At 34.9% G+C, this 26,231-nt stretch overlaps 1 protein-coding gene across 3 annotated transcripts; it reads right to left on the reverse strand.

The window, feature by feature from the left end:
- Positions 1-14,313: 14,313 nt before the first annotated feature.
- LOC126715520 (probable E3 ubiquitin-protein ligase RHY1A) lies at positions 14,314-15,772 on the reverse strand. 3 transcript variants are annotated; one of them, XM_050416152.1, is made up of 4 exons: positions 15,511-15,772; positions 15,183-15,364; positions 14,979-15,100; positions 14,314-14,767 (listed from the first exon to the last, which is right to left on the reverse strand). In XM_050416152.1, exons 2-4 carry the CDS (start codon positions 15,348-15,350, stop codon positions 14,470-14,472), a joined length of 588 nt encoding a protein of 195 aa, XP_050272109.1. In that variant the 5' UTR covers positions 15,351-15,364; positions 15,511-15,772; the 3' UTR covers positions 14,314-14,469. The 3 variants fall into 3 exon arrangements, with proteins under 3 accessions (XP_050272109.1, XP_050272108.1, XP_050272110.1); XM_050416151.1 differs by having other exon boundaries at positions 15,183-15,771; XM_050416153.1 differs by having other exon boundaries at positions 14,979-15,097; positions 15,183-15,764.
- Between the last annotated feature and the right edge of the window lie 10,459 nt (positions 15,773-26,231).

Here is a 26,231-nt window from a genome sequence, read left to right on the forward strand (position 1 = left end):
TTTATATTTATATTTTGCAAACATCTTCTTTTCAATTAATAATATGGTTAATTCAATTAATTTAAAGTAGGGTTTTATCAATTTTAATTAAAAAATATTTCTGTCAAAACAATTATTGGGATGAAGGTTTTTTAAAATTTGTTATTATTATTATTGGGGATTGGATTTTTTAAAAATCAATTATTCACCTACAAGATTAGACATTTTTTAAAATATTGGGATTTAGCCCCTCACCCCCCGCCCCTTTCTTTATTTTATTTTTATTTTTTATGAAGACCTTAAAACTAGGCCTTTAGTCGCCCTTGCAGAAATAACTATCATATCATCAAGTAGGCAAACACATCCAAACAAATGCACCATATATTGCTTTATAGCCCTTGAAGATCATTTGCCATTGGTAAAGTTTATTGTTGTCAAATAAGATATATGAGATTCAATCTCCACCTATATAAAAAATTAATTGGTGTCTTGATCTAATGATAAACATCAATTATCAGGAGTGGACGCTAGAAATTGAAGTTCTCTCTAAAAAACAATCACTTGCCATTGTCAAAGCATCATCATTAGATTATATTAACCTACCATGCTCCATGCTTATTTTCGAAAATCTATACCACAGTCTACCATAACTAACATACCCTAACTATTCAGTCATATCTTTCAATTCCATGATAGACCAATCATCAGATCATATTAATAAAAAGGAAAATTTAGCAACGAATCTCCCAATATTATCACAAGACCCTTATTTTGAGTTATGGTAGATACTGGTATAATTTTTTATTTTGACCTATGGTAGGTTGACATCTCAATTTATTATGAAAATGTTGTAAAAATTTGTTGAGTCTTGACTCTCTAGAAGAACTTATCAAAAGTATGCAAATAGCCATATTACCCCCTTATATACCTAAGTGGATCGTGCAAAAATTTCCACCATTACGAACTTCAACAGAAAATTAATCCACATCTACGCATAAATTTTGTATATGTTTCAATAGACTAGTGATGGAAAATAACAATACCATAAGACATGTCATTTTTCTAAGAAAGCAAAAACAAAAATTCCATTAACAATATTCCAACAATAATTGACCACTTAACACTTCTTCAATTACATAAAATGTCATAAACATCATGGACCACCACAAAATTTTCTGAATACAATAACACTTCCTCAAATCCATAAAAATTATAAGGAACACATGGAGGTAAGCATCCAAAAAGCAAGAGCAAATTGAACCAACTTTTTACATACACAGATCAGATGACATTGGTCTAAAATGAAGTTACACGACAAGAACAAAGAGCAACATGGCCAACAAACAGATGTCTATCAAACAAAGAGCACTGTGAGTTTCTAAGTATATATGGCATAGATGTCATAATTCACAGAACAAAGGCTAAAAAAAATAGAGACCATGCAACCACATGTACCCTAGTCCTTTGTGTAACACATTTTTCTTTTCCCTAAATAAGAGTAGGAGGGATAAAATCCCACATCTTTCACTAGGAATGAAAAGAAAAAAAAAAGAAAAAATCTTTTTTAAGAAGCACGGACATGGTACAAATGGGCACATGTATAGGTCAGAGAACAACATGGTAATTTTTGAAAAAATAGGACATAGGTACGGGTAGCAAGAGCAGAACATATTTATTAAATAATTATTAAATATATTTTTATTTTCTATATATTATTAAGCATTTATTTTTCATATAATGTTAAATTTATATCAAATTTATATATTACTAAAAACTGAAGCATGACATTTATTACTGTTGAACTCCTGTTGCGCTACCTCATCACCACGTCATTCACCACATAATTATTATTTATTATTTATTCCAATTTTTTTACAATATATATAGAGCAAAATAATAATAATAATAACTTAAAACACAAAAATAAATCGGATCAACCTAAATTAGAGTTCTTAAAAACATAAAAATTTATCAACCTAAAGCAGAGATGCAATAAAAAATAAAAATCCACCAAAACAGAGAGAGAGAGAGAGAGAGAGAGAGAGAGAGAGAGAGAGAGAGAGAGAGAGAGAGAACTTTTTTATGAGGGAAAACTATGCAAAGAATGGAAAATAGTGTCAAATTTATAGTAAGAAGGAAGGGATAAGAAGAGACAAATAAAGGAAGATGAAGGGAAAGATGAATAACAATATTAAAGTAGAGGGTGGTGGGGAGATGAAAAGGTAAGGGAAGAAAAAAGGTTGAAGAAAGTGTAAATATTTAAAAAATAAGTGAATATAAAAAAAATTATAGGAAAATTGAAATAAAAAATAAATATATATAGATGTTAAAACCGATAAATATGAATATGTAAATTCAATAATCTATATATATATATATTTCTTTTTTATTTCAATTTTCCTATAATTTTTTTTACATTCACTTATTTTTTAAATATTTACACTTTCTTCAACCTTTCTTCTTCCCTTACCTTTTCATCTTCCCACCACCCTCTACTTTAATATTGTTATTCATCTTTCCCTTCATCTTCCTTTATTTGTCTCTTCTTATCCCTTCCTTCTTACTATAAATTTGACACTATTTTCCATTCTTTGCATAGTTTTCCCTCATAAAAAAGTTCTCTCTCTCTCTCTCTCTCTCTCTCTCTCTCTCTCTCTCTCTCTCTCTCTCTCTCTCTCTCTCTCTCTCTCTCTCTCTCTCTGTTTTGGTGGGTTTTTATTTTTTATTGCATCTCCGCTTTAGGTTGATAAATTTTTGTGTTTTTAAGAACTCTAATTTAGGTTGATCCGATTTAGTTTTGTGTTTTAAGTTATTATTATTATTATTTTGCTCTTTGATTGTTAAATTTTATCCGATTACATTATAAAAAATTAAAGATAGCAGATAAAAATAAAATAGTATTCCATTAGATAGCATAATTTGGATAATTTAGTGTTTATTGTTATATCTTTTAATTTTTCTTATTTTTTTCTTCTCTTCTATTTTACTCAATATTGAAATTCAACCACATCCTCCTTATGATTAAATTATTTATATTTTCTCTCTCTTTTTTAAAATAAAAAAAAATAAAAAATGTAATGTTTTACTTAAATTCAAATAATAAAAAAATTGTGCTCATCAAATTGTACTCATTTTTTTTAACATTTACACTTTCTCTAACATTTCTCCTTCTCTTTACCTTTTCATCTCCCCAAACATTCTACCTTGATATCACTCTTCCTCTTTCCTCTTATCTTCCTTTATTTTGTTTCTTTTTATTATCATCCTCTTAGTATAAATTTGTCATTCATTCTTCCATTCTTTACATAATTTTCTCTCACAAAAAAGTGGTTATTTCTCACTCTTTCTCTCTCAATTTTTTGGTGGATTTTTATTTTTATTTTTCTTGCATCTCTATTTTAGCTTGATAAAGTTTTGTATTCTTTAGAACTATATTTTGGTTTATGGGATTTAGTTTTGTGTTTTGTGTTTTAAGTTTTTTGTTTTTTATTTTTTATTTTTTATGACTTTGATTGTTAAATATTATCATATTACATTATAAATAATTAAAAATAGTATATAAGAATGTACTATTATTATATTACATAGAATTATTTGGATAAGTTAGTGTTTATTGTTATGTATTTTATTTTTATTTTTTTCTCATATCATTTTATTTAACATTTAAATTCAGCCACATCCCCCATATATATCATTAAATTATTTATATTTACACTCATTTTTTATTTTAAAAATTTTAAAATATAATATTTCGCCTAAATTAAATAAATAAAATTGTCCACATTAAGTGGAGTAATGCTAGGGAAACACTCATTCGCACACCCAATGCATCAAAGGAAGAATGAAATATAAAACAAATCAAGTTAGAAACACTAAATTAAAAAAAAAAAAAAAAACTAATAATGCATATTTAATGTCATTGAATCATCATCAAATTTTGGAAAACGATAGGTTGCCAATGGAGAGAGAGAGAGAGAGAGAGAGAGAGAGAGAGAGATATGGTATAGGAAAAAACCAATACAGAGTACTAAAGAGTAGATAAAGAAAAACAAAACCAAACGTCAATTAGCAACCGTTGATTGGAAAACAAAGAGGTTGTAAGGAGATGTAAAAAATAAAATAGAGATTACCGTGTGAAGAACATTAAAAACTTTATAGTGTAGCCAATGGAGAGAGAGAGAGAGAGAGAGACAGAGACAGAGAGAGAGAGAGAGATGGTATAGAAAAAAAACCAATACAAAGTACTAAAGAGTAGATAAAGAAAAAAAAAACCAAACGTCAATTAGCAACCGTTGATTGGAAAACAAAGAGGTTGTAAGGAGATGTAAAAAATAAAATAGAGATTACCGTGTGAAGAATATTAAAAACTTTACAGTGTAGTAATATAAACCGTTAAATTCACTTAAAAAATTAAATCAACAATCAACAATTAAATACAATCATAGTACTAAATTTACATTTAAAACTAATCAAACTCTAACTATGGAAACCATATTAATCATAACTAAAAAAAAGATGTTCTTCGATAGCAGTAGAAATTACATAAGAAATAAAGTTAGAAAATTTAAAAATCCATTTTTTTACATTTCATTTGACCTTATTTAATATATATATATATATTGTGGGGCCAGAGTGGTCGTGGCCCAGGCCCACTCTACGTTAGGGCCCAAGGCCTAAGCCAAGGAGAGCTATTGCCGAGGACGCATAATGAAAGTCCAAAAAGGCACAAGGATATGGCCGAGGACGATCTTATGCTCAGCACCTCACAAAACGCCTGAAGAAAGGGACAAACTCAGTACAGGGGTAGGGCAAGGGAGAAAGCTGCCAACATCGTAATACAGAATCCTGCATCTGATAGGCCCATACTCCAAACCATGCTATTTAACTTTTCCAACCACCCCCAACCACTCTAGGTATGGGTTGACAGGACAGGTCTGCACCCCAGAAAGTAAAACTTACACGTGGACACTAAAAGGCGAAAGGAACACAAGTATAAAAGGGGAAGAAGGCGAAGAAGAAAAAGGGGCGCTCCCCCCCCCCCCCCCGGGGAAGGAGGAAAAAATCCTGCAAAAGGGAGAGTGGGAAGGATACTGTGCTCCTCGGACGCATTCCGAGGACTTAAATCCTACAACCCATACCAACGGAATGCCTGGCCAGTCAAGCATTGCCCTCCCATGTAAAAGCTTCCATAAAAATCACGACTAAACCGCTAACCAGTGACCAAGGCCCTGCCTTTCAAGCCCGCTCTCTACAAATTATATTGTAAGGGCCCTTTACATACAAGCCCAATATCTTTCTTGGGTCGTTAAAATAACCGTGTCCCTACAATTGGCACCGTCTGTGGGAAAGGCTTGCGCGTTGGCATGTGTGGCGGTGGGATCAAGCCTCTGTCAAGTAAAGGTCTGCGAAGGTTCCTTCACTTCCAGCAACACACTGTTGTTGTTCCGACATAGATTCCCGCTAGGGGCTACGCCTCGCAGTGCCAATGGCACGGGCACCCTAGGGGCTTTCAACATCAAGTTAACTCTCCCTACCTTATTCGAGGGGCTAATAAAAGAAAAAATACAAGTTTTGGACAGAACCAAGGCCTTGTATGGTCCTCGGACTCAAGCCTATGGGGAAACCAACTACTTAAAAGAAAAGATACAAGTTTTGGACAGAACTAAGGCCTTGTATGGTCCTCGGACTCAAGCCTATGGGGAAACCAATTACTTAAAAGAAAAAATACAAGTTTTGGACAGAACCAAGGCCTTGTATGGTCCTCGGACTCAAGCCTATGGGGAAACCAACTACTTAAAAGAAAAAATACAAGTTTTGGACAGAACGGTCCTTGGACTCAAGCCTATGGGGAAACCAACTACTTAAAAGAAAAAATACAAGTTTTGGATAGAACCAAGGCCTTGTATGGTCCTCGGACTCAAGCCTATGGGGAAACCAACTACTTAAAAGAAAAAAATACAAGTTTTGGACAGAACCAAGGCCTTGTATGGTCCTCCGACTCAAGCCTATGGGGAAACCAACTACTTAAAAGAAAAAATACAAGTTTTGGACAGAATCAGGGCCTTGTATGGTCCTCGGATTCAAGCCTATAGGGAAACCAACTACTTAAAAGAAAAGATACAAGTTTTGGACAGAACCAAGACCTTGTATGGTCCTCGGACTCAAGCCTATGGGGAAACCAACTATTTAAAAGAAAAAATACAAGTTTTGGACAGAACCACAGCCTTGTATGGTCCTCGGACTCAAGCCTATGGGGAAACCAACTACTTAAAAGAAAAAATACAAGTTTTGGACAGAATCAAGGCCTTGTATGGTCCTCGGACTCAAGCCTATGGGGAAACCAACTACTTAAAAGAAAAGATACAAGTTTTGGACAGAACCAAGGCCTTGTATGGTCCTCGGACTCAAGCCTATGAGGAAACCAACTACTTAAAAGAAAAAATACAAGTTTTGGACAGAACCAGGACCTTGTATGGTCCTCGGACTCAAGCCTATGGGGAAACCAACTACTTAAAAGAAAAAATACAAATTTTGGACAGAACTACGGCCTTGTATGGTCCTCGGACTCAAGCCTATGGGGAAACCAACTACTTAAAAGAAAAAATACAAGTTTTGGACAGAACCAAGGCCTCATATGGTCCTCGGACTCAAACCTATGGGGAAACCAACTACTTAAAAGAAAAAATACAAGTTTTGGACAGAACCAAGGCCTCGTATGGTCCTCGGACTCAAACCTATAGGGAAACCAACTACTTAAAAGAAAAAATACGAGTTTTGGACAGAACCAAGGCCTCGTATGGTCCTCAGACTCAAGCCTATGGGGAAACCAACTACTTAAAAGAAAAAATACAAGTTTTGGACAGAACCAAGGCCTTGCATGGTCCTCGGACTCAAGTCTATGGGGAAACCAACTACTTAAAAGAAAAGATACAAGTTTTGGACAAAACCAAGACCTTGTATGGTCTTCAGGCTCAAGCCTATGGGGAAACCAACTACTGCAAAGAAAAATTACAAGTCTGGGACAACTCAGTACAGTCATACCTCGGTCCTTGGATCAGAGGCCAGGTGTTATCGAAAACACGGCCAAAATTCCACACTATTCGGCAACCCTTTCGGATGGTTTATTTGGGGTTCCTCATTCTCGGGCAACTGCCTCACGCGCGTCACGGTACACTCAGCTGTTATCTCAGTTAGTCTCATTAGTTTAATCTGCTATTGATTGATATTATTATATTTGATAGTTTCAATAGGTTCAAATTAATAGCTTTTTGTTACAAGGCTTCCTGTCCTAAGTATTATTAAAGGAAAATACACATGTAGCATACCCATCCACAAAGTAATTGCCGCAGAAAGGAACAGTATTTAGAAAGAAACAAACTCATCTTTTATTAAGACAAAGAAAGGGTACAGTGTACAATGAAAGAGCTTGAATAAGCTTATGTTAGAAACTAACTACATAAGCAAAATGAAAAGATACAAGGCAGTGAACAAAAAACAGAAGAGAGATGCAGCAGTTCTAAAACGGTGTCTACGAAAACCATTCCTCAATATTTTTACATGCCTATAACTCGGGCAGCAAAAGAACCCAATTTGGGGCTAGCACCGTTGAAGAAAATGTGCAGAGAACCCAACTTGCGGCTAGCACCATTGAAGAAAAGGTGCAGGGAGCCGGAAGCTGATGAGCCTCTATGTTAACCACGCTTGCGATAGAGCAGATGGCGCTGATGGCGGAAAACCTTACTTCTGACACACCAAGAATCTGGTGCGACTAGAACCTGCTTCGGATTTTGACTGAAAGAGGTAGAGATACCATCCCCACCTTATCAAAGCGGAAGATTATCTTAAGTCTGTGTCTCCCCTGTCCAGACCGCACCACCTTGAGTCTCGGAAGGGTCCGGTGCCTCTATGGCGGGTGTAGTTCTTTCACCCCCACCCATGCCTTAAACATATTGCACTAAGGGTGGATAGCACTGGATATGGAGACTATGATTGTAGTTGAAGGATTGTGATTTTGAAGGGAGCCGAAGGGTTTATATGTAAGAGGAGTAACCCCCTATCCTATTTATATAAAGAGCAAACTGGTGGCATTTAATCCATGTAGGTTTCCAAGAAGTGCTGCAGACAAGACGGTTTTGGTACAATTTCCCAACACCATCTGCAACCCTAAGATTTGAAGATCCTCGTGAAGGTGCATCTCGAGTACTGAAACGTCAAAGGACACCGCGTGAGTAAAAACTAAAGGGATGCCTCCTAATTTGGCACATTTCCCATACAAATGAAAAAACACAAACATCAGTAAAGTACAGAATTTGAGCGAGCCATGATGTGGGCCCAACATCACCAAAACCCTTCTCCCTATCTAAAAGTCGGGTAGTAGGATTTTGAGGGGCTATTGTGGGGCCAGAGTGTTCGTGGCCCAGGCCCATTCTACGTTAGGGCCCAAGGCCTAAGCCGAGGAGAGCTATTGCCGAGGACGCATAATGAAATCCCAAAAGAAGCATAAGGATATTGTCGAGGACGATCTCATGCTCAGCACCTCACAAAACGCCTGAAGAAAAGGGCAAACTCAGTACAGGGGCAGGACAAGGGAGAAAGCTGCCAACATCGTAATACAGAACCCTGTATCTGACAAGCCCATGCTCCAAACCATGCCATTTAACTTTTCCAACGACCCCCAACCACTCTAGGTATGGATTGACAGGACAGGTCTACACCCCAGAAAGTAAAACTTACACTTGGACACTGAAAGGGGAAATGAACACTAGTATAAGAGGGAAAGAAAGCGAAGGAGAAAGGGATCCCCTGGAGGAGGAAAAATCCTGCAAAAGGGAGAAAAGGGAAGGATACAATGCTCTTCGGACGCTGTCCGAGGACTTAAATCCTACAACCCGAACTAATGGAAGGCTTAGCTAGTCAAGCCAAGTCCACCCATAGATAAGCTTCCATAGAAACCCCGATTAAACCGTTAACCTGTGACTAAGGTCCTGCCTTTCAAGCCCACTCTCTACAAATCATATTGTTAGGGCCCTTTACTTACGAGCCCAATGTCGTTCTTGAGTCGCTAAATAATCGTGTCCCTACATATATATATATATATATATAAATATAATTTTCATACACGATTACTTTCGAAAATCTAATGAATAATGCTATCTCTCATTTATCGTCTTTGTTATACAAATCATTAGTTAGTAAATATATGATAATGGTAAGAAATGTTACAAATGAGATCACTAATATATATATATATATATAATTAATTAATTAATTAATTAACCATTATCATTATGGAGTAGTAATCTATAATTTTACGCATCCAAAAAAGTGGAATATATAGAGTTTTCTTAAAAGTATGTGTAAAGATTCACTATGTGTGTGTGTGTATAAAGGTGAAAAAAAGGTATATTTAAGGTTTTTATTAACTTAAAAACTAATGAAAAACCAATGGTTAATAACTAAAATTATAGTATTAATAAAATATTTAATGAAATCATCCTAAAAAAATTATCATGCGCAACGTACGGATATGCGACTAGTTAAGAGTAATAATAGAAAATAAAGCAAATTCATGACTATTAAAAAGGATGTTTAGAAATTAAAATACAAAGCAAAAAATAGAGATATTTATTAATTTCCAAATGCATTATTATTATTCAGAGCATGAATGCTCTCTTTATTTTGTGAAAGGGTATTCAATTCCTTTTGTTCAAATGTGTCTTGTATATATATATATATATATTTTAAAGAACATGGCTGGTACACTCATGCAGAAGTATTTTAGGTGTGACAAGTGTTTGACACGAATATGAGAACATCTTTGTATGGCTTGGTATCCATCTCCATCTCCTCGATCCCATCTTAGGTGTTCCTTGTAGTGGAGAGATCAAGATGGGTTTGTTTGGTATAACTTTTAAACTTGCTAACATAGTCACATACAGTTTTTAGAGTATCACTTTTTTCTAAGTGTAAGGTTTTTTATCCAGTTTTTCCAAGTAAAATAAACTATGCTAAACACTTGACTTTAGTGAATCTCCGTATTGGCAAAATGTAATGTCGGGCCATTCTTACTTCTTTTACACGTGGAAACTAAAACATGGTGATTTGGGTGAAGTAGTGGTAATAGTTACGGTACTGATAGTATTATGTTAATGATTTATGACATGGTGTTTGGCTGCTAGTCATGGATGGAACAGATTTGCCATAAAGATTATATCACACGTTTGCAATCCCTTGTCCAATCCTAGGAGGTAAAGTGGAGAAGAGTTCTCACCAAATTTTTTTTTTATACCAGCTTTTTCTACAACGTGCTTATATGGGATTGGCTGTACAACCTGATGCTCAATCTTATTTCTACATCAGCCTCTTAAATCAGATTTTGTGAATCATATTCAATTTGAATAATTGTCAGTTCAATTATTTTCTTCGAGAGAGAAACATGGGTGCAAAGATTCAAAGGTATTTTCAAGTTTCATATAGTGATTAGTGACCCCAATACTAAGGACAAACAAGAGCCAAATCAGATTTCAGGTTAAATCTTCCTCATTGGTTACCTCCTTCACCTGTAGGCAAGTATAAACAAAGCTTCTAGGATATGCAATTTTTTTTCTTCTTGTTCATCAACAAAGATGACAAGAAATGAGTCATATGATACTGATCTTAAAGTAATCCAAAAAAATAGAAAAATTAGTGGGGTTGATCCATATAAATTAGTGTTAGAAAATGACAGTACTCCACTCTCACGAAGTGATATTACACTTCATCAAACACCTACAATTTTCATTTCACAAACAACAATTCAAGTCTCTTATACGATAAAATTAAAGGTTGGTACAAAGTCTTAGTTGCATCAACGCTGTTGGGTGGAGTCGATGGACAGACTTGTAATAATTACTACTTTCTTATTAGATTTCATTTCCTCAAAAGGCCACTAGCTCTGTGGAAAGGCAATAGTGGTGAATTATTGGAGGCACATTATTTGAAATTCAATTTTTCCCAAGTGGGGTAAAGACTAAAGAATAGACTGATAGTGATATTTGCGGCAATCAGAATTGCTTCCATTTCCACCATGAATCAAAGGTCATCTTCAAGAAAGAATCACTTCTTGTCTGTTTATCCAGCATTCAAGGTTAGAATGGACACTACAGTTCTCTCTCTCCCCCCTCTTTTTCAAGAGAGCATCTCCTGGATGCAGTATCCATATCTTCTTTATGTCCCACCACCTTTTGGCTGATATCTTATGTAAAGTTTTTCTAGTCTATACCTCGAAAGGAAAACAGGAAACAAATAAATAAAAAGTTTTACCTGATTATCCAAATTGTTGGTGAATCTCTTCATGTTTCAATTATTCAATATGTGCTGAAGTGTTTAATATGAGCAGTTTTAAGGACCAACCTTACCCTTCATAAAAATTGGCCTTTTATTTTATTAAAATGATGGGTTTAATATAACTATAGTTATATTAAACTCATTTTAATAAAATAAAACTGTAGAGCCCCATTAAGATGATGCGGTCATGTTTAGTTGTAGGTTTTAGTACACTTGAATTCTATTGAGCTTGTAGCCTAGTCTAATGTGAGATAAAGTATAGAGTTTTAAGCCGAATCAATAATAGGTAGATGCTCACTATAAATATTAAAGTTAAGGCTGTGTTTGGTTCATGTAAAATATTTTCCCTATTTTCGGGAAAGAAAAATATTTTCAAGTGTTTGGTTGCATTCCAAAAAATGCTTTGGAAAATATTTTCTAGTGTTTGGTTGTTTTGCTGAAAATGCTCTAGAAAACCCATTTTTATCATGTTTCTCACATTTTCTTAAGATCCAACCAAATATTATTACATAGAATCAAAATATATATACAACACAAGAAACAAAAATCAAAACAAAAACATCATATTCACAAACTCAGTGAGAGAGGGAAGAAAGAGTGAGAGATTAAGGGAAAGAGAGATCGGGAAAGAGAGAATCGGAGTGGATGGAGGCGGCGGCGGTCAGATCGGGTGGGTTTGGGGGTGGAGTGGAGTGGGCTGGTGGTCGGTGGTGGCCAGATCAGCGATCGGTGGTGGCGGCCAGTGCGTTGGAGAGCCTGGTGGAGCATGGCCTGCGGTCGGTTGTCAAGATTGAAGCTCGTCGGTGCATGGCTGGTGATCGGAGAGGTGGATCAGTGATGAGGGAGGGGTGGGCTGAGATTTGGGTGGACCGGTGTTTGTGGGTCTTGGGTGTTTGGCTAGCGCGTTATTTGGGTAGTGGGCCAGCGTGATCGGAGCTTGGCCGGGTTGGCCGAAGCTTGGCTGAGGTGAGGCGTGATCTGGGTTTTGTGGGTGTGCTCATGCTCTCTCTCTCTCTCTCTCTCTCTCTCTCTCTCTCTCTCTCTCTCTCTCTCTCTCTCTCTCTCTCTCTCTCTCTCTCTTTGCGCGTGAGTCTGGAAATGGTTTGAAGTGAAAATTTGGACTGAAACCAATTTCTGGGTCAAAGCCATTAAAACACACGGTCAACTGAAAATATTTTCCGAAAAATTTATTTTCCATGCACAACCAAACACCCGCATTTACGGAAAAGTATTTCCAGAAGTGATTTGAACTCAAAACAAACACAGCCTAAGTTCCCTCTCTAATTCCGATACCAAACAAAACCCTAACTCGCCCCATCAAGAGTTGTCTTGAAAGGAGAAGCTAGGAGAGGAACTCCTGCTTGGGCCGTGTGTGTGAGAGAGAAAGAGAGAGAATTATTGTTGATGTGGATTTGCTCAAGTTTATTACTAATAGCATCAAGATATGAGATTGAAACCCCGTTATTTTCCATGATAAATTGTGTTCTAGTTACAAGTTTATTTATTACAGAATTCTATAATCTATATTAAAAATGTAGATGCCTAATCCTTGTCACGTTTTGAGTCTGTTATATAACTCTAGTCCAAACTCATTATATATAATCCTACTTGTAATGTAAGCAAAATGATTCTAATCTTACTTGTAGTGCTAATATTGTAAACCTAGATTAGTCTTGGATTTCACCTATTATAAATATCCTTAAACGTGTTCATCACTTCATTGTAATACATAGAGTTTTATAATAAAAATGAAATCATCAATAACTTTTTGGGGCGGATGTTGGCCTCTATATATATATATATATATTTCATACACTTTATCATGTTGCCAAAACTATGTATCGCACTATCAAACACGGTATCACGTTATTTGTTATTTAAATTAGAAATATATATGAATAAAAAATGCTTAAATTGAATCGTAAACCTAATAATTAATGTTATGTTCCGTGCATACGTGTGGGGTAGAGGTTGTAATAGTGGAGAATATGTAAGATAATTGTCGATGGAAACAACACCATATAAGTCACTTGCAACATGTTTTATGAACGCCAAAATAACGTTAAGCTAACAGTGAAAAGATTCATATGATAAGGTTACTATTTTCTTATGTATTTTATGCCGAGAACTAAGAACCTGAGCTGTCATTTGGACTAATTGCTTTGTAATTATTGCATTGGGTGCAAATAATATTGTAAAATTTGGGTAATATATTCGTCATATCCACCTTTAATTCCCACTAGAAAAGAAAAGATATAGAGAGAAAAGAATGTGTTAAACCCATAAGAATCTTTCGTTAGTATGATTCGTCAGTCCAAATTTGGACTGATTCTCTTAACATGTCACAACCATGATTTTAAATATTCTAAACTAAACATCTTAAGAAAATCAATGCCGTCCACTTCCTAGCCATGATCTATTTTTTCACTGATCAGTGATCACAATCTGAAGAGTTTAGAGCAATTTTGAATTTCCCCTCTGTCCTAACCAAGGAAATAAAGGAAAAAAATCCTCCTTCATAGTACTTTCTTGTGCTAATAATGCCTAAGCCTAGCAACAAAATGTAATAGTGTTCTTGACAAATTATAGACAAAAAGCCTGTCAGATTCTTAAAAGACCATTTAATTATCTCATAAAATCTGCCAAAATCTTAATTTAACTATAAATCATAGTATAATTTGGTAGCCGACAATAATTTACAAACAGGGAATATAAGGCCATATTTGCCCATCTATTGGTAACCGACAATAGTTTGCCCAATTCTCATCACTCATTACTCAATTCTCATTACCCATCACTTACTTTTAGTGTGACCCACACCATTTGTGCTTGTTTAGCTTTGCTTTGGTTTCTCACTTTCCATCACTCATAACTCAAAAAAGTGAGTGAGAGTGATGGAAAATGGAAACACATTTTCGTTGTTTCCGGATCATGAGATATGAGTGATGGCGGCAAATTAGCTAGCCTTGTTTTTGGACAAATTAATACACATTGGATCTTTTGTCAATGTTGAAACGAACAAACACAATTGGTAGATTTTAGCAAGACAAGCGTCACAATAATGTTCACACTTTGCATTGAAGGTGCTATATGGTTTGCACCAAATGCAACTTTAATTTAAGGTATCTAAAATAGTACCCCAAAAAAAAAAAAAAAAAACATTAATTACTTGGGTATTATCCCCATTCTACAACAAGGGCAATGAGCATTGTTCTCTAGCCATGGCACCAAGCATCTCACATGGAATTTATGGGTACAAGGCAGGTGCACTAGGGTCTCACCAGCTTTGAACAGTTCCAAGCAAACAGCACAGTCATCTTGGTCCGAAGCCTTCCAGCTCAACTTGGTCCAACTGAACCTTCTTGACCCAATCTTCTTTGACCCAAACACCTGTGTACGCAATTCTCCCAGTACCATTGACCTTTCCTCCACACACCTTAGCCTGTCTTTGTTACTGTTATTCCTAGATTCAATCATATAAAATTGAGAAAAAAATTATTAATATATCATTCAAATAAGCTGAGAGGGTTGTGGATTCTTGAATCTAGCTAAAAGAGCTTAATAATTTACATAGCCAGCATGCGTGTGTGTTAGCAAAGACCATATTGGTTTTGCTAATATTCGCTTGGAAAGTTGAAACTTGAAACCATAAAGCTAATTATATTTATATATACCTTTTAGTTTCTGATGATTTCCTTGGTATTCTTAACTTCCCATCTAATCTTTCCTTGGCTTCTCTGGCTACTTCTTCTAGCTTCTCATCCTGGCTTACTTGGTTTAATAAAGTTCTTCGCTGCTTTTTTTGTTGGTGTTAGCTTAATGACATTAGTAAAAAATACTCAAAATAGAAAGAAAAAGAAAATTTGAGAGAGATGTACCAGTGAAGATGTATAGGAATGATGAGTATCATGGTTGCTTGTGTACAAGCAGAAAGAGGAGCGCCTTGATCCACCGTGCACAGCCAAATTTGGGGAGTCAGACCAAGCCACACTCCGATGGAACCGCCTTCTTCGAGCACATTCGACTCCTGGAAGGCTTCCAGCCATTGATAACAAGCAACCTAAACAATTTAAAAGGAGAAAAGGGATGGTGCTATTTACAATTCATCTTCAAATTCTGATATTTGTATGCCGTATACTCAAGCTATATCCGAAACTAAGAAGAAAAAACAACTTGTCCATATGATGGGAGAGCAAGTAAAGGTACCTGAAATGACAGTTAGATAGGAAATTCTGATAGATTTAATTGTGAGAAAATTAACTTTTTAACTGTAACAAATCATTTAAAAGATGGTGGGAGACAAAGCTGGGTCCGTGACATTATGGCGGCACAACAATCTTTATCTCACAAACACAGACACACACTCACTCGGACTCTTTCTAGATGATTAGTTTAGTTATGCGTTAAGGTAATTATTATTGGGTCAAAACTCAGAAGTAATAGAAAAGGAAGGAGCTAAGGAAGCTGCAACGCAATTCACTAACCTATGACCAACTTCTATTCTACTCGGCTATATACACACAATCCACACTTTTTGCGGCATGGTAAACGCACGTGAAGTGACTAACCAAATTGACATCTTCGTGTTACATAGACTCTTAACGTTTTTTATTTATTTATTTATTATTATTATTATTATTTTATACAATGATTGAAATGGTAGATCGAATGTCAACAATTTCAAGAATTATGGCAAATGACCACCGCACACCCTTGGTGTTGTTTTATATATAGATATATACATGGATAGGTTGTAATAATAATGTTTGAGTTTGGAGAATATTGTTTCACGACGTAAAAATTTAAGTTATGGAATTTTCTAAGTGAAAATTCAAAATTCAATATTTTCGATCGATCGAAACTTTGGCTCGATCGATCGAAATGATGAAGAAAATAATCCTAGAGTCTCTGGATGAATCAATCGCTGTTCGATTCCTGTTCAATTGATCAAAAAGAGCACTCGATCAATCGAAATAAACTTTCGACTGATCGAAAGTCGTAAAACAGGATTTTCTGCAGAATTTTCTAGTGACTGTTCAGAGAGTTTGAAGAGGTTTCACGCCTTGAGAACGGTTTTATAAAACATTTTAATTTTTCACACGTGCCTTTTGTTGAAATATAACCCTATAGATATAAATAGAGGCTTATGTTCACAAGAAATCTTGTGGTCATTTTTCAGAATTGCTATTTGTAGAACCCAACATCTTTGTTGTATCATGGAGACAAATTTGCAACAACCCTTTAGCAACAATAGTGTGTGGGGCAAATATTGTCTAAGGATAATAATTTTGTACCTTCAAGTTATCTATTTTTTGTTTATCTTTTGTGTTAATCTTGTTATTTCATTATTACTTTATGTAATATTCTCCACAAGTGTGATAGTCACTTTATAAGTATAAGTATTTATGAGGTGTCGGAGATAAGGATTGAGATTCAAGTCTTTAGGAAGGAGTTTCACACGTACACTTAAATTAAGTTCGAGAAGAATTTTATCTTCGATAAAAAATAAAAACCAAGAATTATGACAAATGTTGTGAAAAAAGTTGTGTTCATGACATTATTGTACATTAAATATTGTTAGCGTTCCCCACCCCCCCCCCCCCCCCCCCCCCCCCCAAAAAAAAAAAAAAAAACACAATTGTTTTAATTAATATGTTATTTGCTAAACCCCAAGGGGTAACACAATTCTATGGGAGTTCAACAATTCTTTTCTAATGTCGTTTTATTATGTTATTTTCTGAACCTCAAGGGACAGTTATATGAGGATCGTGTTTTACGAAATAGAGTGAGAGTAGGCACGTAGAGCTCTTTACATAGTGCTCAGTGTTGTATAATTTGCTCACAATGAGTCCTAACCTTAGGTTGATTGCTAGTATTAGGATTGGAAAATCAACACAAAATTTAGTCATTTTATTATAAATGAATCATTTACATATACAAGTTGGGACATCTTTATATGCATGAAAAATATGGTAAGAACTCATAATTGATTCGAAATTTTGGCACTAAAACCCTTTTTATCATCATTGATTGTCATCATAATAGTAGAACATGTAGAGAAAAAGCTTGAAGATTGTTAGGTGGTATGTCGATGTCCTCAAGTTTTGAAGTTTTTGTCCATTGTGATGTGTTAGTACATTTTAAATTAAATATGTTAAAACTCAAAATAACTGAAGATGAATAAAGAGATGAGTTATAATAAAAGTTGTTAAAGAAAGAGTTACTTGTATGTAAGTTAGATTAAATAAATTAAGAGAAGTTTTCTAAATTAATAAATAACATGTAGGTTATGTGAAGGGTTGGAAGACTATATATACAGCTATGCTATGGACTAATTTTATATAAAGAGTGAATGAAGAAAATAGTAAAAAGCAAAGAGTATTGTGTGAGAGAGTGAATTCAATAATATTCCTAAATACTTGAGAGATTTCGGGCCAAAGAAAGGTGTTCTTTTGGTGGAGCTTTGGGTTTGAATACTTTGTGCAAAAACTGTTCTAGCCATACAACATTTGTTGGGCTGTTGTTTCTTGGGGGAGACAAGTCAGAGAAGGTCTGCACCGGTTACAAAGATTAGCCAACCAAGGGCTTGAATCTCCATAAAGAGAGCGAGTGCTGCGCCTCAATCCAAATAGTGTTGTGTAATTTTTCTCATTAAATTAATAATATTCAGAAGTACTATTCAGTTTCTCATTGTGTTATTTCCATTATTATTGTGTTTGCACCAACATGATGTAATAAAACCAATTCTCTCTCCCTCTCTCTTTCTTACAAGAGATCTTAAAAGAACCCTCATATATTCCACCCTCACGGGTTGAACCTTTTAGATTGAAAGAATTAATATCATTAAGCTACGAGACCATTTGCAAATTGCAATGCAACTTCCTTTTATTTATTTATTTTTTTTAATAAAAATGTGGTATCTTATTCTACCACGCAGAAAAACCATACAATTAATTAATAGTATCTTATTCAACTGGCAGAGAGAAAGCAAACCAGAAACAAACATGAGTGGTTCATTCATTGAACAGTCTCAAACCCAATCTTTAATTAATACACCCGAATTTTTGAACAAAATGTACGTCAACTCGAAATAAAAGTCTAAGAGAAACTGCGTATTCGGAGGAACCTTATTTTTTAATTTAAAGAGATATATAAGAGCCTTATTTTTCAGGTCATGTCAATGTTCACTAAAAAAAAAAGGAAAAAAAAAAGTCTTGCCAACACGGTGGAGCAAGGATTTCAATTTAAGGGGCAAAAATAAAAGACAATGTTTTAAAAAAAATAACTTAAAATATATTAATTGATACAATAATAAAAAATTGTAAGTGTAATACAAAAACTAATGTAAAAAAAAAATTTATAAATCTTATTTAATATTATAAAATAAATTGAGAAAATAAATCATTCTAAAAGTATTTAGAGTATGGCAATATACTTAGGGGTGTCCACGGGAACCCGCCACCAGATCCACCTGATATAACTGACTAAACTTGAGTCGACCACTGGCCAACCCAATGCCTTGGCAGTCAGCAACAAGTGCTTCCATCCAAAACTTGCTAACTCTCAGTCGAGGGGCAGTTATGCCTCTCCAAAACTCAATTTGAACCGACTTGATTGCAACCCCCTCTGCTTCGTCTAGATCTACCTTCACTCTACCCATATTTGCCTTCACTTCGCCTAGATCTACCTTCGTCGTGCTTAGATTTACCTTTGTCATGCTCTTGCCCAAATCTCCCTTCGCCATGGCTCAGTCTATCTTCTCCAAGCTCAAATATGTCTTCGTCGAGATCAGATCTATCTTCGTCGTGGCTAGATCTCCCTTCACCATGCGTAGCTCCACCTAGATTTGCTCAGTTCTCTGCCAAGATCGACCACTTCAATTTCAACCAACACTCGATTTGCCACACTCGACAACTGACTCAATCTAATCTGGTCCCCACTTTGATCGACGACGGGTACCATTTTCTGCCACCCTACGGGTCGAGCCCAAGCCCAAACCGACCTGACCCATGGCACCCCTAAATATACTTGTAAAGTTTTATACACGTCTAACTGTCTTAATTGCTTTGTAAAAATTAGGAAAAATTCAACATTTCTTTCTCTATTTCTTTAAAAGATTTAAAATTTGGGTTCATGGCAAAATTTTAGAGTTTAAAATTAGAATGTCAAGAGGTGAAGGAGAAAAAAAAAATGGTAAAGACTTTAAGATTTTGCACCTTACAAGGATATTAGAATTTCTTTTTCCAATAAAAAAAAGAGTATACAACAAAAGACCATCAATTGAAAAATAAAATAAATAAAAACTAGTAATAAAAAGCCAAGGGTTCTATTTTCCCTTTTTTTTCTCTATTTTTTTTATAATAAGCTTAGAGACACACCAATATTGACCCAAAAAAATTTATACCTTTATAAGGTGGCAAGTTACTAATGATGGATGATAATAGTGTCAATAGTGGGCCTATATGAAAATCGGCAATATAACCTTTCAATCTACTAGGTGTGGAATTTATTGTAACAACTATTGTGTTTAAAGGATTGGTCTTGTTTTTATTTTGCTAAATACGTGTGTGAATAGTGAAAAGCATAAAAGACAAAACTCTTGGAAGAGTGTGCATTAGGAAGCTTTTTTATTATTATTTATTGTTTTAGATTGTTATGGAGGGCAAAGCATTCAAGACATTTCTAATACTAATGCATGTAAGATATTTAAGGATGAGCGGGGGCCGCGAGGGCCGTCGGGGGGTGGGGGGGGGGGAGGGTGGGGGTGAATTGCCCAGTCTACCCCTTTGGCTTCGCTAGTGCCTATCGATGTCATGATAAATCCTTTTCTCGTGCAAAAAATCCTACCTATTTTAGCAAAAGACTTTAATTTTTCTATTTTACATAATCACTTTGAAAAACATCCGTATTAGATTATTTATTCTATTTTTTTATTATTATTAAATACAATATACATTCTTCATTTTTTTTTTTTTTACTATTTCCACATAGAGAGAGGGAAAGATGAATAAAATATTGATATGCACATGTACGATAGTCATGTATATTTACACAGTTACTATAACTAGAATATAAAAATTTGCATAATTTTACATGAGCTAATGAAGTTGATTTTTGGAACTTAATGTGCAAAATTGACACCTTAAGCTATTATACATTAATTGATGCGAGTGCTCTAATTATGAAATCCTAATCACTTGATCAAGAACCTTTGGCTTGTAATCATTAAACCTTGATGCGGGTGCTACCAAGAGTAGCTTCAACAGTCATTGGCACATGTTTTAGGGTTTTTCTTAGATACATTTTACTTGTAATCATGAAACTCTAATAACTTGCAGGGTTGAATGGGCTGAAATTACGATCTGTAAACCCGTAGTTCGATCAATTAACTTAATTTATCGAAATTCAGCCTTTACTATCAATCAAATAGCTATACCTATCCAAATCTGTTAAACACCTGATTTTGGCACATTGAAATTCAACAACTAGGCAGCAGTCTTGTCAACACATAAGGACTTTAAAAGCACTATTAATTACAAGACACTTTTTTGTTCATGGTTACCCACCTAAGGCTTAAACCCAACATTATCAAAAACTAAAACAGTGTTGGAAAGAATTTTACCTCAAAAGATTCAAATTCCTAACTTTAGCTTAACACGTTTAGCTGTAGGGGGAAAAGATTCAAACAAAATAACGACTCCAGTCTTGGTTAATCAAATGCAAGCTCTAGGCTTTGTGTTAAGGCCATACTCATGTCTCACTACATCAATATTTTACTTGAAGACTCCCATATGGTTATTTCCTCATTGTAATATCTTATATGGGCTTAAAATCTGGAAATTATCCCCAATGATCTGAGGTAGAGACTATGAAATTTATAAAATAAAAAATAAGAAAATAGTGGGAGGATTCAAATGATTATTTTCTTTATAATAAAATACAAATCACTTCATTCATATAGAAGTCATTATAAGAAATTCATATAGAAGTGCATATGCCCATGGTCTCATACTTTTCTTTAATTTAAAAAAAAAAAAAAAAAAAAAAAAAAAAAAAAAAAAAAACTAGAACAGAGAATCCCTCGATTTGAATCCATAAGATTTCTGCTGATCTGTTTATCACTTTGTTCATCAAGGACAAACCTGCATTGCTGGAGCTCACATTCAAGCATTTCTAGAAGAAATTAAAAAAAATTATGTAAAATTACGAGGAACTGAGTTTTAGGCCAAACAAGTATTAGTAGTGGGTGAGTCCGCTAAGCAACCCTCTGTTGCTCTTTTCCTGGTCTAATTACCATAAATTAAGCACAGCTAACTCCATCATTAGTCACAACTGTTCCCCGATTCATAATGTGACTCACAATAATTTTTCTTGTCTAATGTGACACTCTCAATTTCTCACTGACAAATAACAATTTATTATAAAGGATTCGATGCAAAAAGAAATCACAAAATGTAGATAGTAGATGTGAAGACAGCTGAAATTTATAATTTTGTAAAGTTGATTAGTGTTGGCATGCACTGATGCACGTGCTTCGTTAGAATAAATATACTAGAATTTGTTAGTTCAAACATATGACTGCATTCAATATTAAAAATTTAGATACAATATATTATGAAATTAATTGCAACCCAATAGTAGAGACTAAGAGTGAATCAAATCAAATTGTCATTTTGATAAGGACAAAAACTTATCGAACTAAAATAGGTTTCTATTAACGTTACGGGGGTTTTCTCTCTAGGTTTCACTGGAAACCTTAGAGGTGAAAAAAGGCGTTTGTCATTGACAAAAAGAGTTTCTCCTGTTTAGGTAGAAAATTGGTTACCCTTTCTCCTTTGTTTGATCCAGTCTATCATGGAGGTCTTATCAAGACGATGTGAGAAATTAAAACTTTCAGAACACGAGGGGGATGAGGTTGATCTTGATGTTTAGGAAGCGATAGAGGGGTGGATTTTAGCAGGAAAGTTTTTAACGAAGAGACGAATAAACTTAGAAGCGGTGGTAAAAGCACTGAAACCCATTTTGAAGACATCGAAGAATTTTGAGGTTCAAGATGCTAGTGACAATACATTGCTCTTTTTGTTCCAGAATGAGAAGGATATGGGACGAGTACTTTGGTCGAGCCCATGGTCCTTCGACAAGTATTTACTAGTTCTACACAAGTTCGAAGTTGGAGATTCGGTCTCCACTATTAGCTTTGACAAGGCCCCCTTGTGTAGGGATGGCCATGGATCGGGTATGGGTCGGGTATACCCATACCCTACCCGAAAATTTTACCCATGGGTACCCGATCACCAATACCCGATAATACCCATACCCGAATCTTACCCGAACATATTATCCATGGATATCCATACCCTACCCGAACCCGAAACCCATTGAATTTTTTTTTTTAATTCAAAACATTATAACATAAAAACTAACCAATCTTAAAAAAGAAAAAACTAATCAATAAAAAAAATGTGATAAATGGAAACCAAGAAAGTTTCATTTATATATCATAATAGAGTCATACTATATCTAAACTTTCATAACACATTCATATATCAAAACATAAAGATTGCAAATAAGAAAAGAAAGCATAAGAAGTTTATAACTTTGAGTTGACAAATAGCTCCTTCATTGTATCATCATGTTCACTGACAACCATATACACTGACAGCAGAGACCTAGTACAGATAGTCCCCTCAAGTACATGCACAAATAGTCCCCTCAAGTACATGCACTCTGAAGATGGTGGTTCGGTGTTCAAGGGTGATGAGGATAACCATAGCCAGCAAACCAATCAGGAGGATTATACAAAGTTCACTGTCCACAAACTTAGCATGTCCAACACTCCAACCAAACAGCAGAGATACTTCTTCAATCCTTCAAAGGAGTTCTAAACATGTTGGAAGCACAAAGACCACACAATCGACATGAAACAATATCTGAAACATGAAAAAATTAATCACCAATTGGGCAGTTGCCAAGTTGAATTTATCACTTCATGGTGAAACATGAAAAAGCAACTATCCTAAATCTTCATGGAAAACAGCAAAATTCATAAGAAAAATTATCTTACAACTCTCCGGAGAATAGGCTCCAATGATGAACAAAGTTTCTGCAGATTATCCACCTTTAGAGCTTCAACAATTACACTGCAAGAAATCGGATCTTTTGAGAAACAATATCTGAAGGCTATCAACATTGCAAGGGAAATACAAAATGAAAGACTTAACACATAACTCCACAATATTGCTGTTGGAAATTCAAAGTTAAAAAGCCAATTCAAACTTTTAGGTACAGAAGCAGGGATGTTTGGACCGTGTAAGTCACAACAGAACCCAATAATATATTGGAGAAACAATTAAAAAAATATTAGAAGCATCAAAACCTGGAGGAGAAAAAAAACCATACACATGCGCGCACACAAAACTAGGTAAACCAACTTTACAGATGAGAGAACAAATACAAAAGGTTTACCGTAGATAATCATTAAAGTTAAAAGGACATGATAATCAACTTTGATTAAGAATGCACCTGATTACTTCAATAAACCATGTAGCCTGAAAAGGCTAGCAAGTTACCATGTTGAAGAAGACATATATAGCTATATATATTATTATTCAATGTTTGCAAACAAACAACACTAGCAATTCTTATTACAAGCTATACCCCACCAAATCAATTAACATATTACAAGAATATAGTACATAGACCAAAATCAAGGATAATCAAGGATAATAATACCTATCCATTAGTCTGAAAGCTCCATGGCATGACTTTCCTCCAATTCATCTTCTTCATAATCATCAAGAACGTTTTGAATGGTAGCATCTTTTAATACACTTTTAAGTTCGCTCCATAACCAATTCTGCCCACACATCAATGCTTCTAAGGTATCATGATGAAGACGGCTACGATGTGGACTCAACAATCTCCCACTAGTGCTAAAAGCCGACTCTGAGGCAACGGTTGTCATAGGAATAGCCAAAATATCCCTTGCAATGCGTTGCAAGGTAGGATACTTACTAGCACTACGCTTCCACCAACCCAAAACATCAAATTGTTCAGTTCTAGGTGCCACTTTCTCACTAGTATAAAGTTCAAACTCCGATATAATATCCCTACTCCTTTGGCCTATGTTAGCAGTCGCATTACTAACAAATAAATCATAGTCCCTCATTGTATCATCATGTTCATGTGCAGGACTTGATGTAGATGTAAAAGATGAAACTTGAGAATAAATGACTCCTCTATCAATGCTTTCTAAGTCATAGTCCGCAATCAACTCAAAAAGAAGGTTTTTAACCTTGTCAATTTCTTCGTTAGCCTTACTACCATACATTTTATTAAAATAAAAGGTCAATAACATCAATTTATATCTTGGATCTAAAACAATAGCCAAACTCATGATATCATGAACGTCACTCCAATATTTATCAAACTTAGCTAACATCTTTCCTGCCATTTTCTTAACCAACTCATCTTCACTTGAAAGCAACTGATTTAATTCCAACTTCAACTGAAAGACTGAAGGAAAATAATGATTAGCTGTAGGGTAGGCAGTACCAGAAAGCAACTCAGTAACTTTATGAAAATAACCCAACTTCTCACAAACAATTTGTGCTACCTCCCAATCCCTATTAGTTGGAGCAGACTGATATTGAGGCTCACAACATAGTAAACGTGGAAAAACATCTTTATAAATCAAGGCAGTTGAAAGCATCAAATATGTAGAGTTCCAACGAGTCCTACAATCAAGTACTAATTCCTTAGTACTTGCAATATGTGATTGGCGAGATATTTTTTCAAAAAATTCTGTTCTTTTTGGTGATTGAGTCCAAAAATATACACTACTTCGAACCTTCTCAATACCATCACCAATTACATTCAAACCCTCTTGAACAACCAAATTCAGAATATGTGCTGCGCAACGCACATGCAACAATTTTCCACCTAAAATAAGTGAACTAGCTTGAAGCTTATCCAAAACAAGTTTCATCATACCATCATTGTTGCTAGCATTATCTACAGTTATGGCAGATAACTTCAAATCAATGTTCCAATCAGAAAGACACTCCAAAAGGATTTTAGAAAGAGAATACTTATCATGTGGAGATGGCATACGAATAAACCTAAAAAAAATAAACATAAATATGATTAACTAAAGAAAGCAAAAAGTTAATAAGCTTGCCTAAGACTCTAAAAACTAGTACAACAAAATGACTCAAAGAAAAAAAATACCTTATAACCCGGCTTTCCAAAGTCCAAGAGTCACTTATATAATGAGCTGTGATTACCATGAATGACCTCTTACTGTTGTTTGCAGTCCACAAGTCCGTTGTGATTGCAACTTTACTTGCATTCTTTTCAATTTCTACCATAGTCTTCTGCTTCTTTTCATTATAAATTTTTTTGATATCTCGTTTCAATGTGTTTCTTCCTACTATCTTAAAATTTGACCGAAGACCACCAACAAAATCCCGAAACCCAACATGATCAACAATTGCAAGAGGGTACTCATGCAAAATGACCATTCGTGCAAGGTCCCTCCTCGAAGCCTTTTGATCCTCTTCATTAAAAACACTAGGGCTTGAGATCCCTTTACTTCTTGCCTTATTGTGTTGTTTGACAAGAACTTGCCTCGAAGCTTTTTTAAACCATAAGAAGCTTACATAAGGTGATACAACATAATGTGATTGAGAATAGTGATTATGATACAACGTTCAATAAATAAATAAATAAAAAATTATACAACATTAATGGAAGGAGCCTGCTGTGAAAACCTTTACTGAACTCTAAAGTGGAGAAAGGGAATTATCTTTGGCACTATGCAGGACTACTCTATTTGAAATATCGGCACTGAGACTTGTATAATATTACAAGTTAAATGCAAACTAAAATATATCATATTTTGCAAAGAGGGACATGGATATGGCCTC

The sequence above is a fragment of the Quercus robur genome, chromosome 2, assembly GCF_932294415.1.
Source record: "Quercus robur chromosome 2, dhQueRobu3.1, whole genome shotgun sequence".
Classification (NCBI taxonomy): Eukaryota; Viridiplantae; Streptophyta; class Magnoliopsida; order Fagales; family Fagaceae; genus Quercus; species Quercus robur.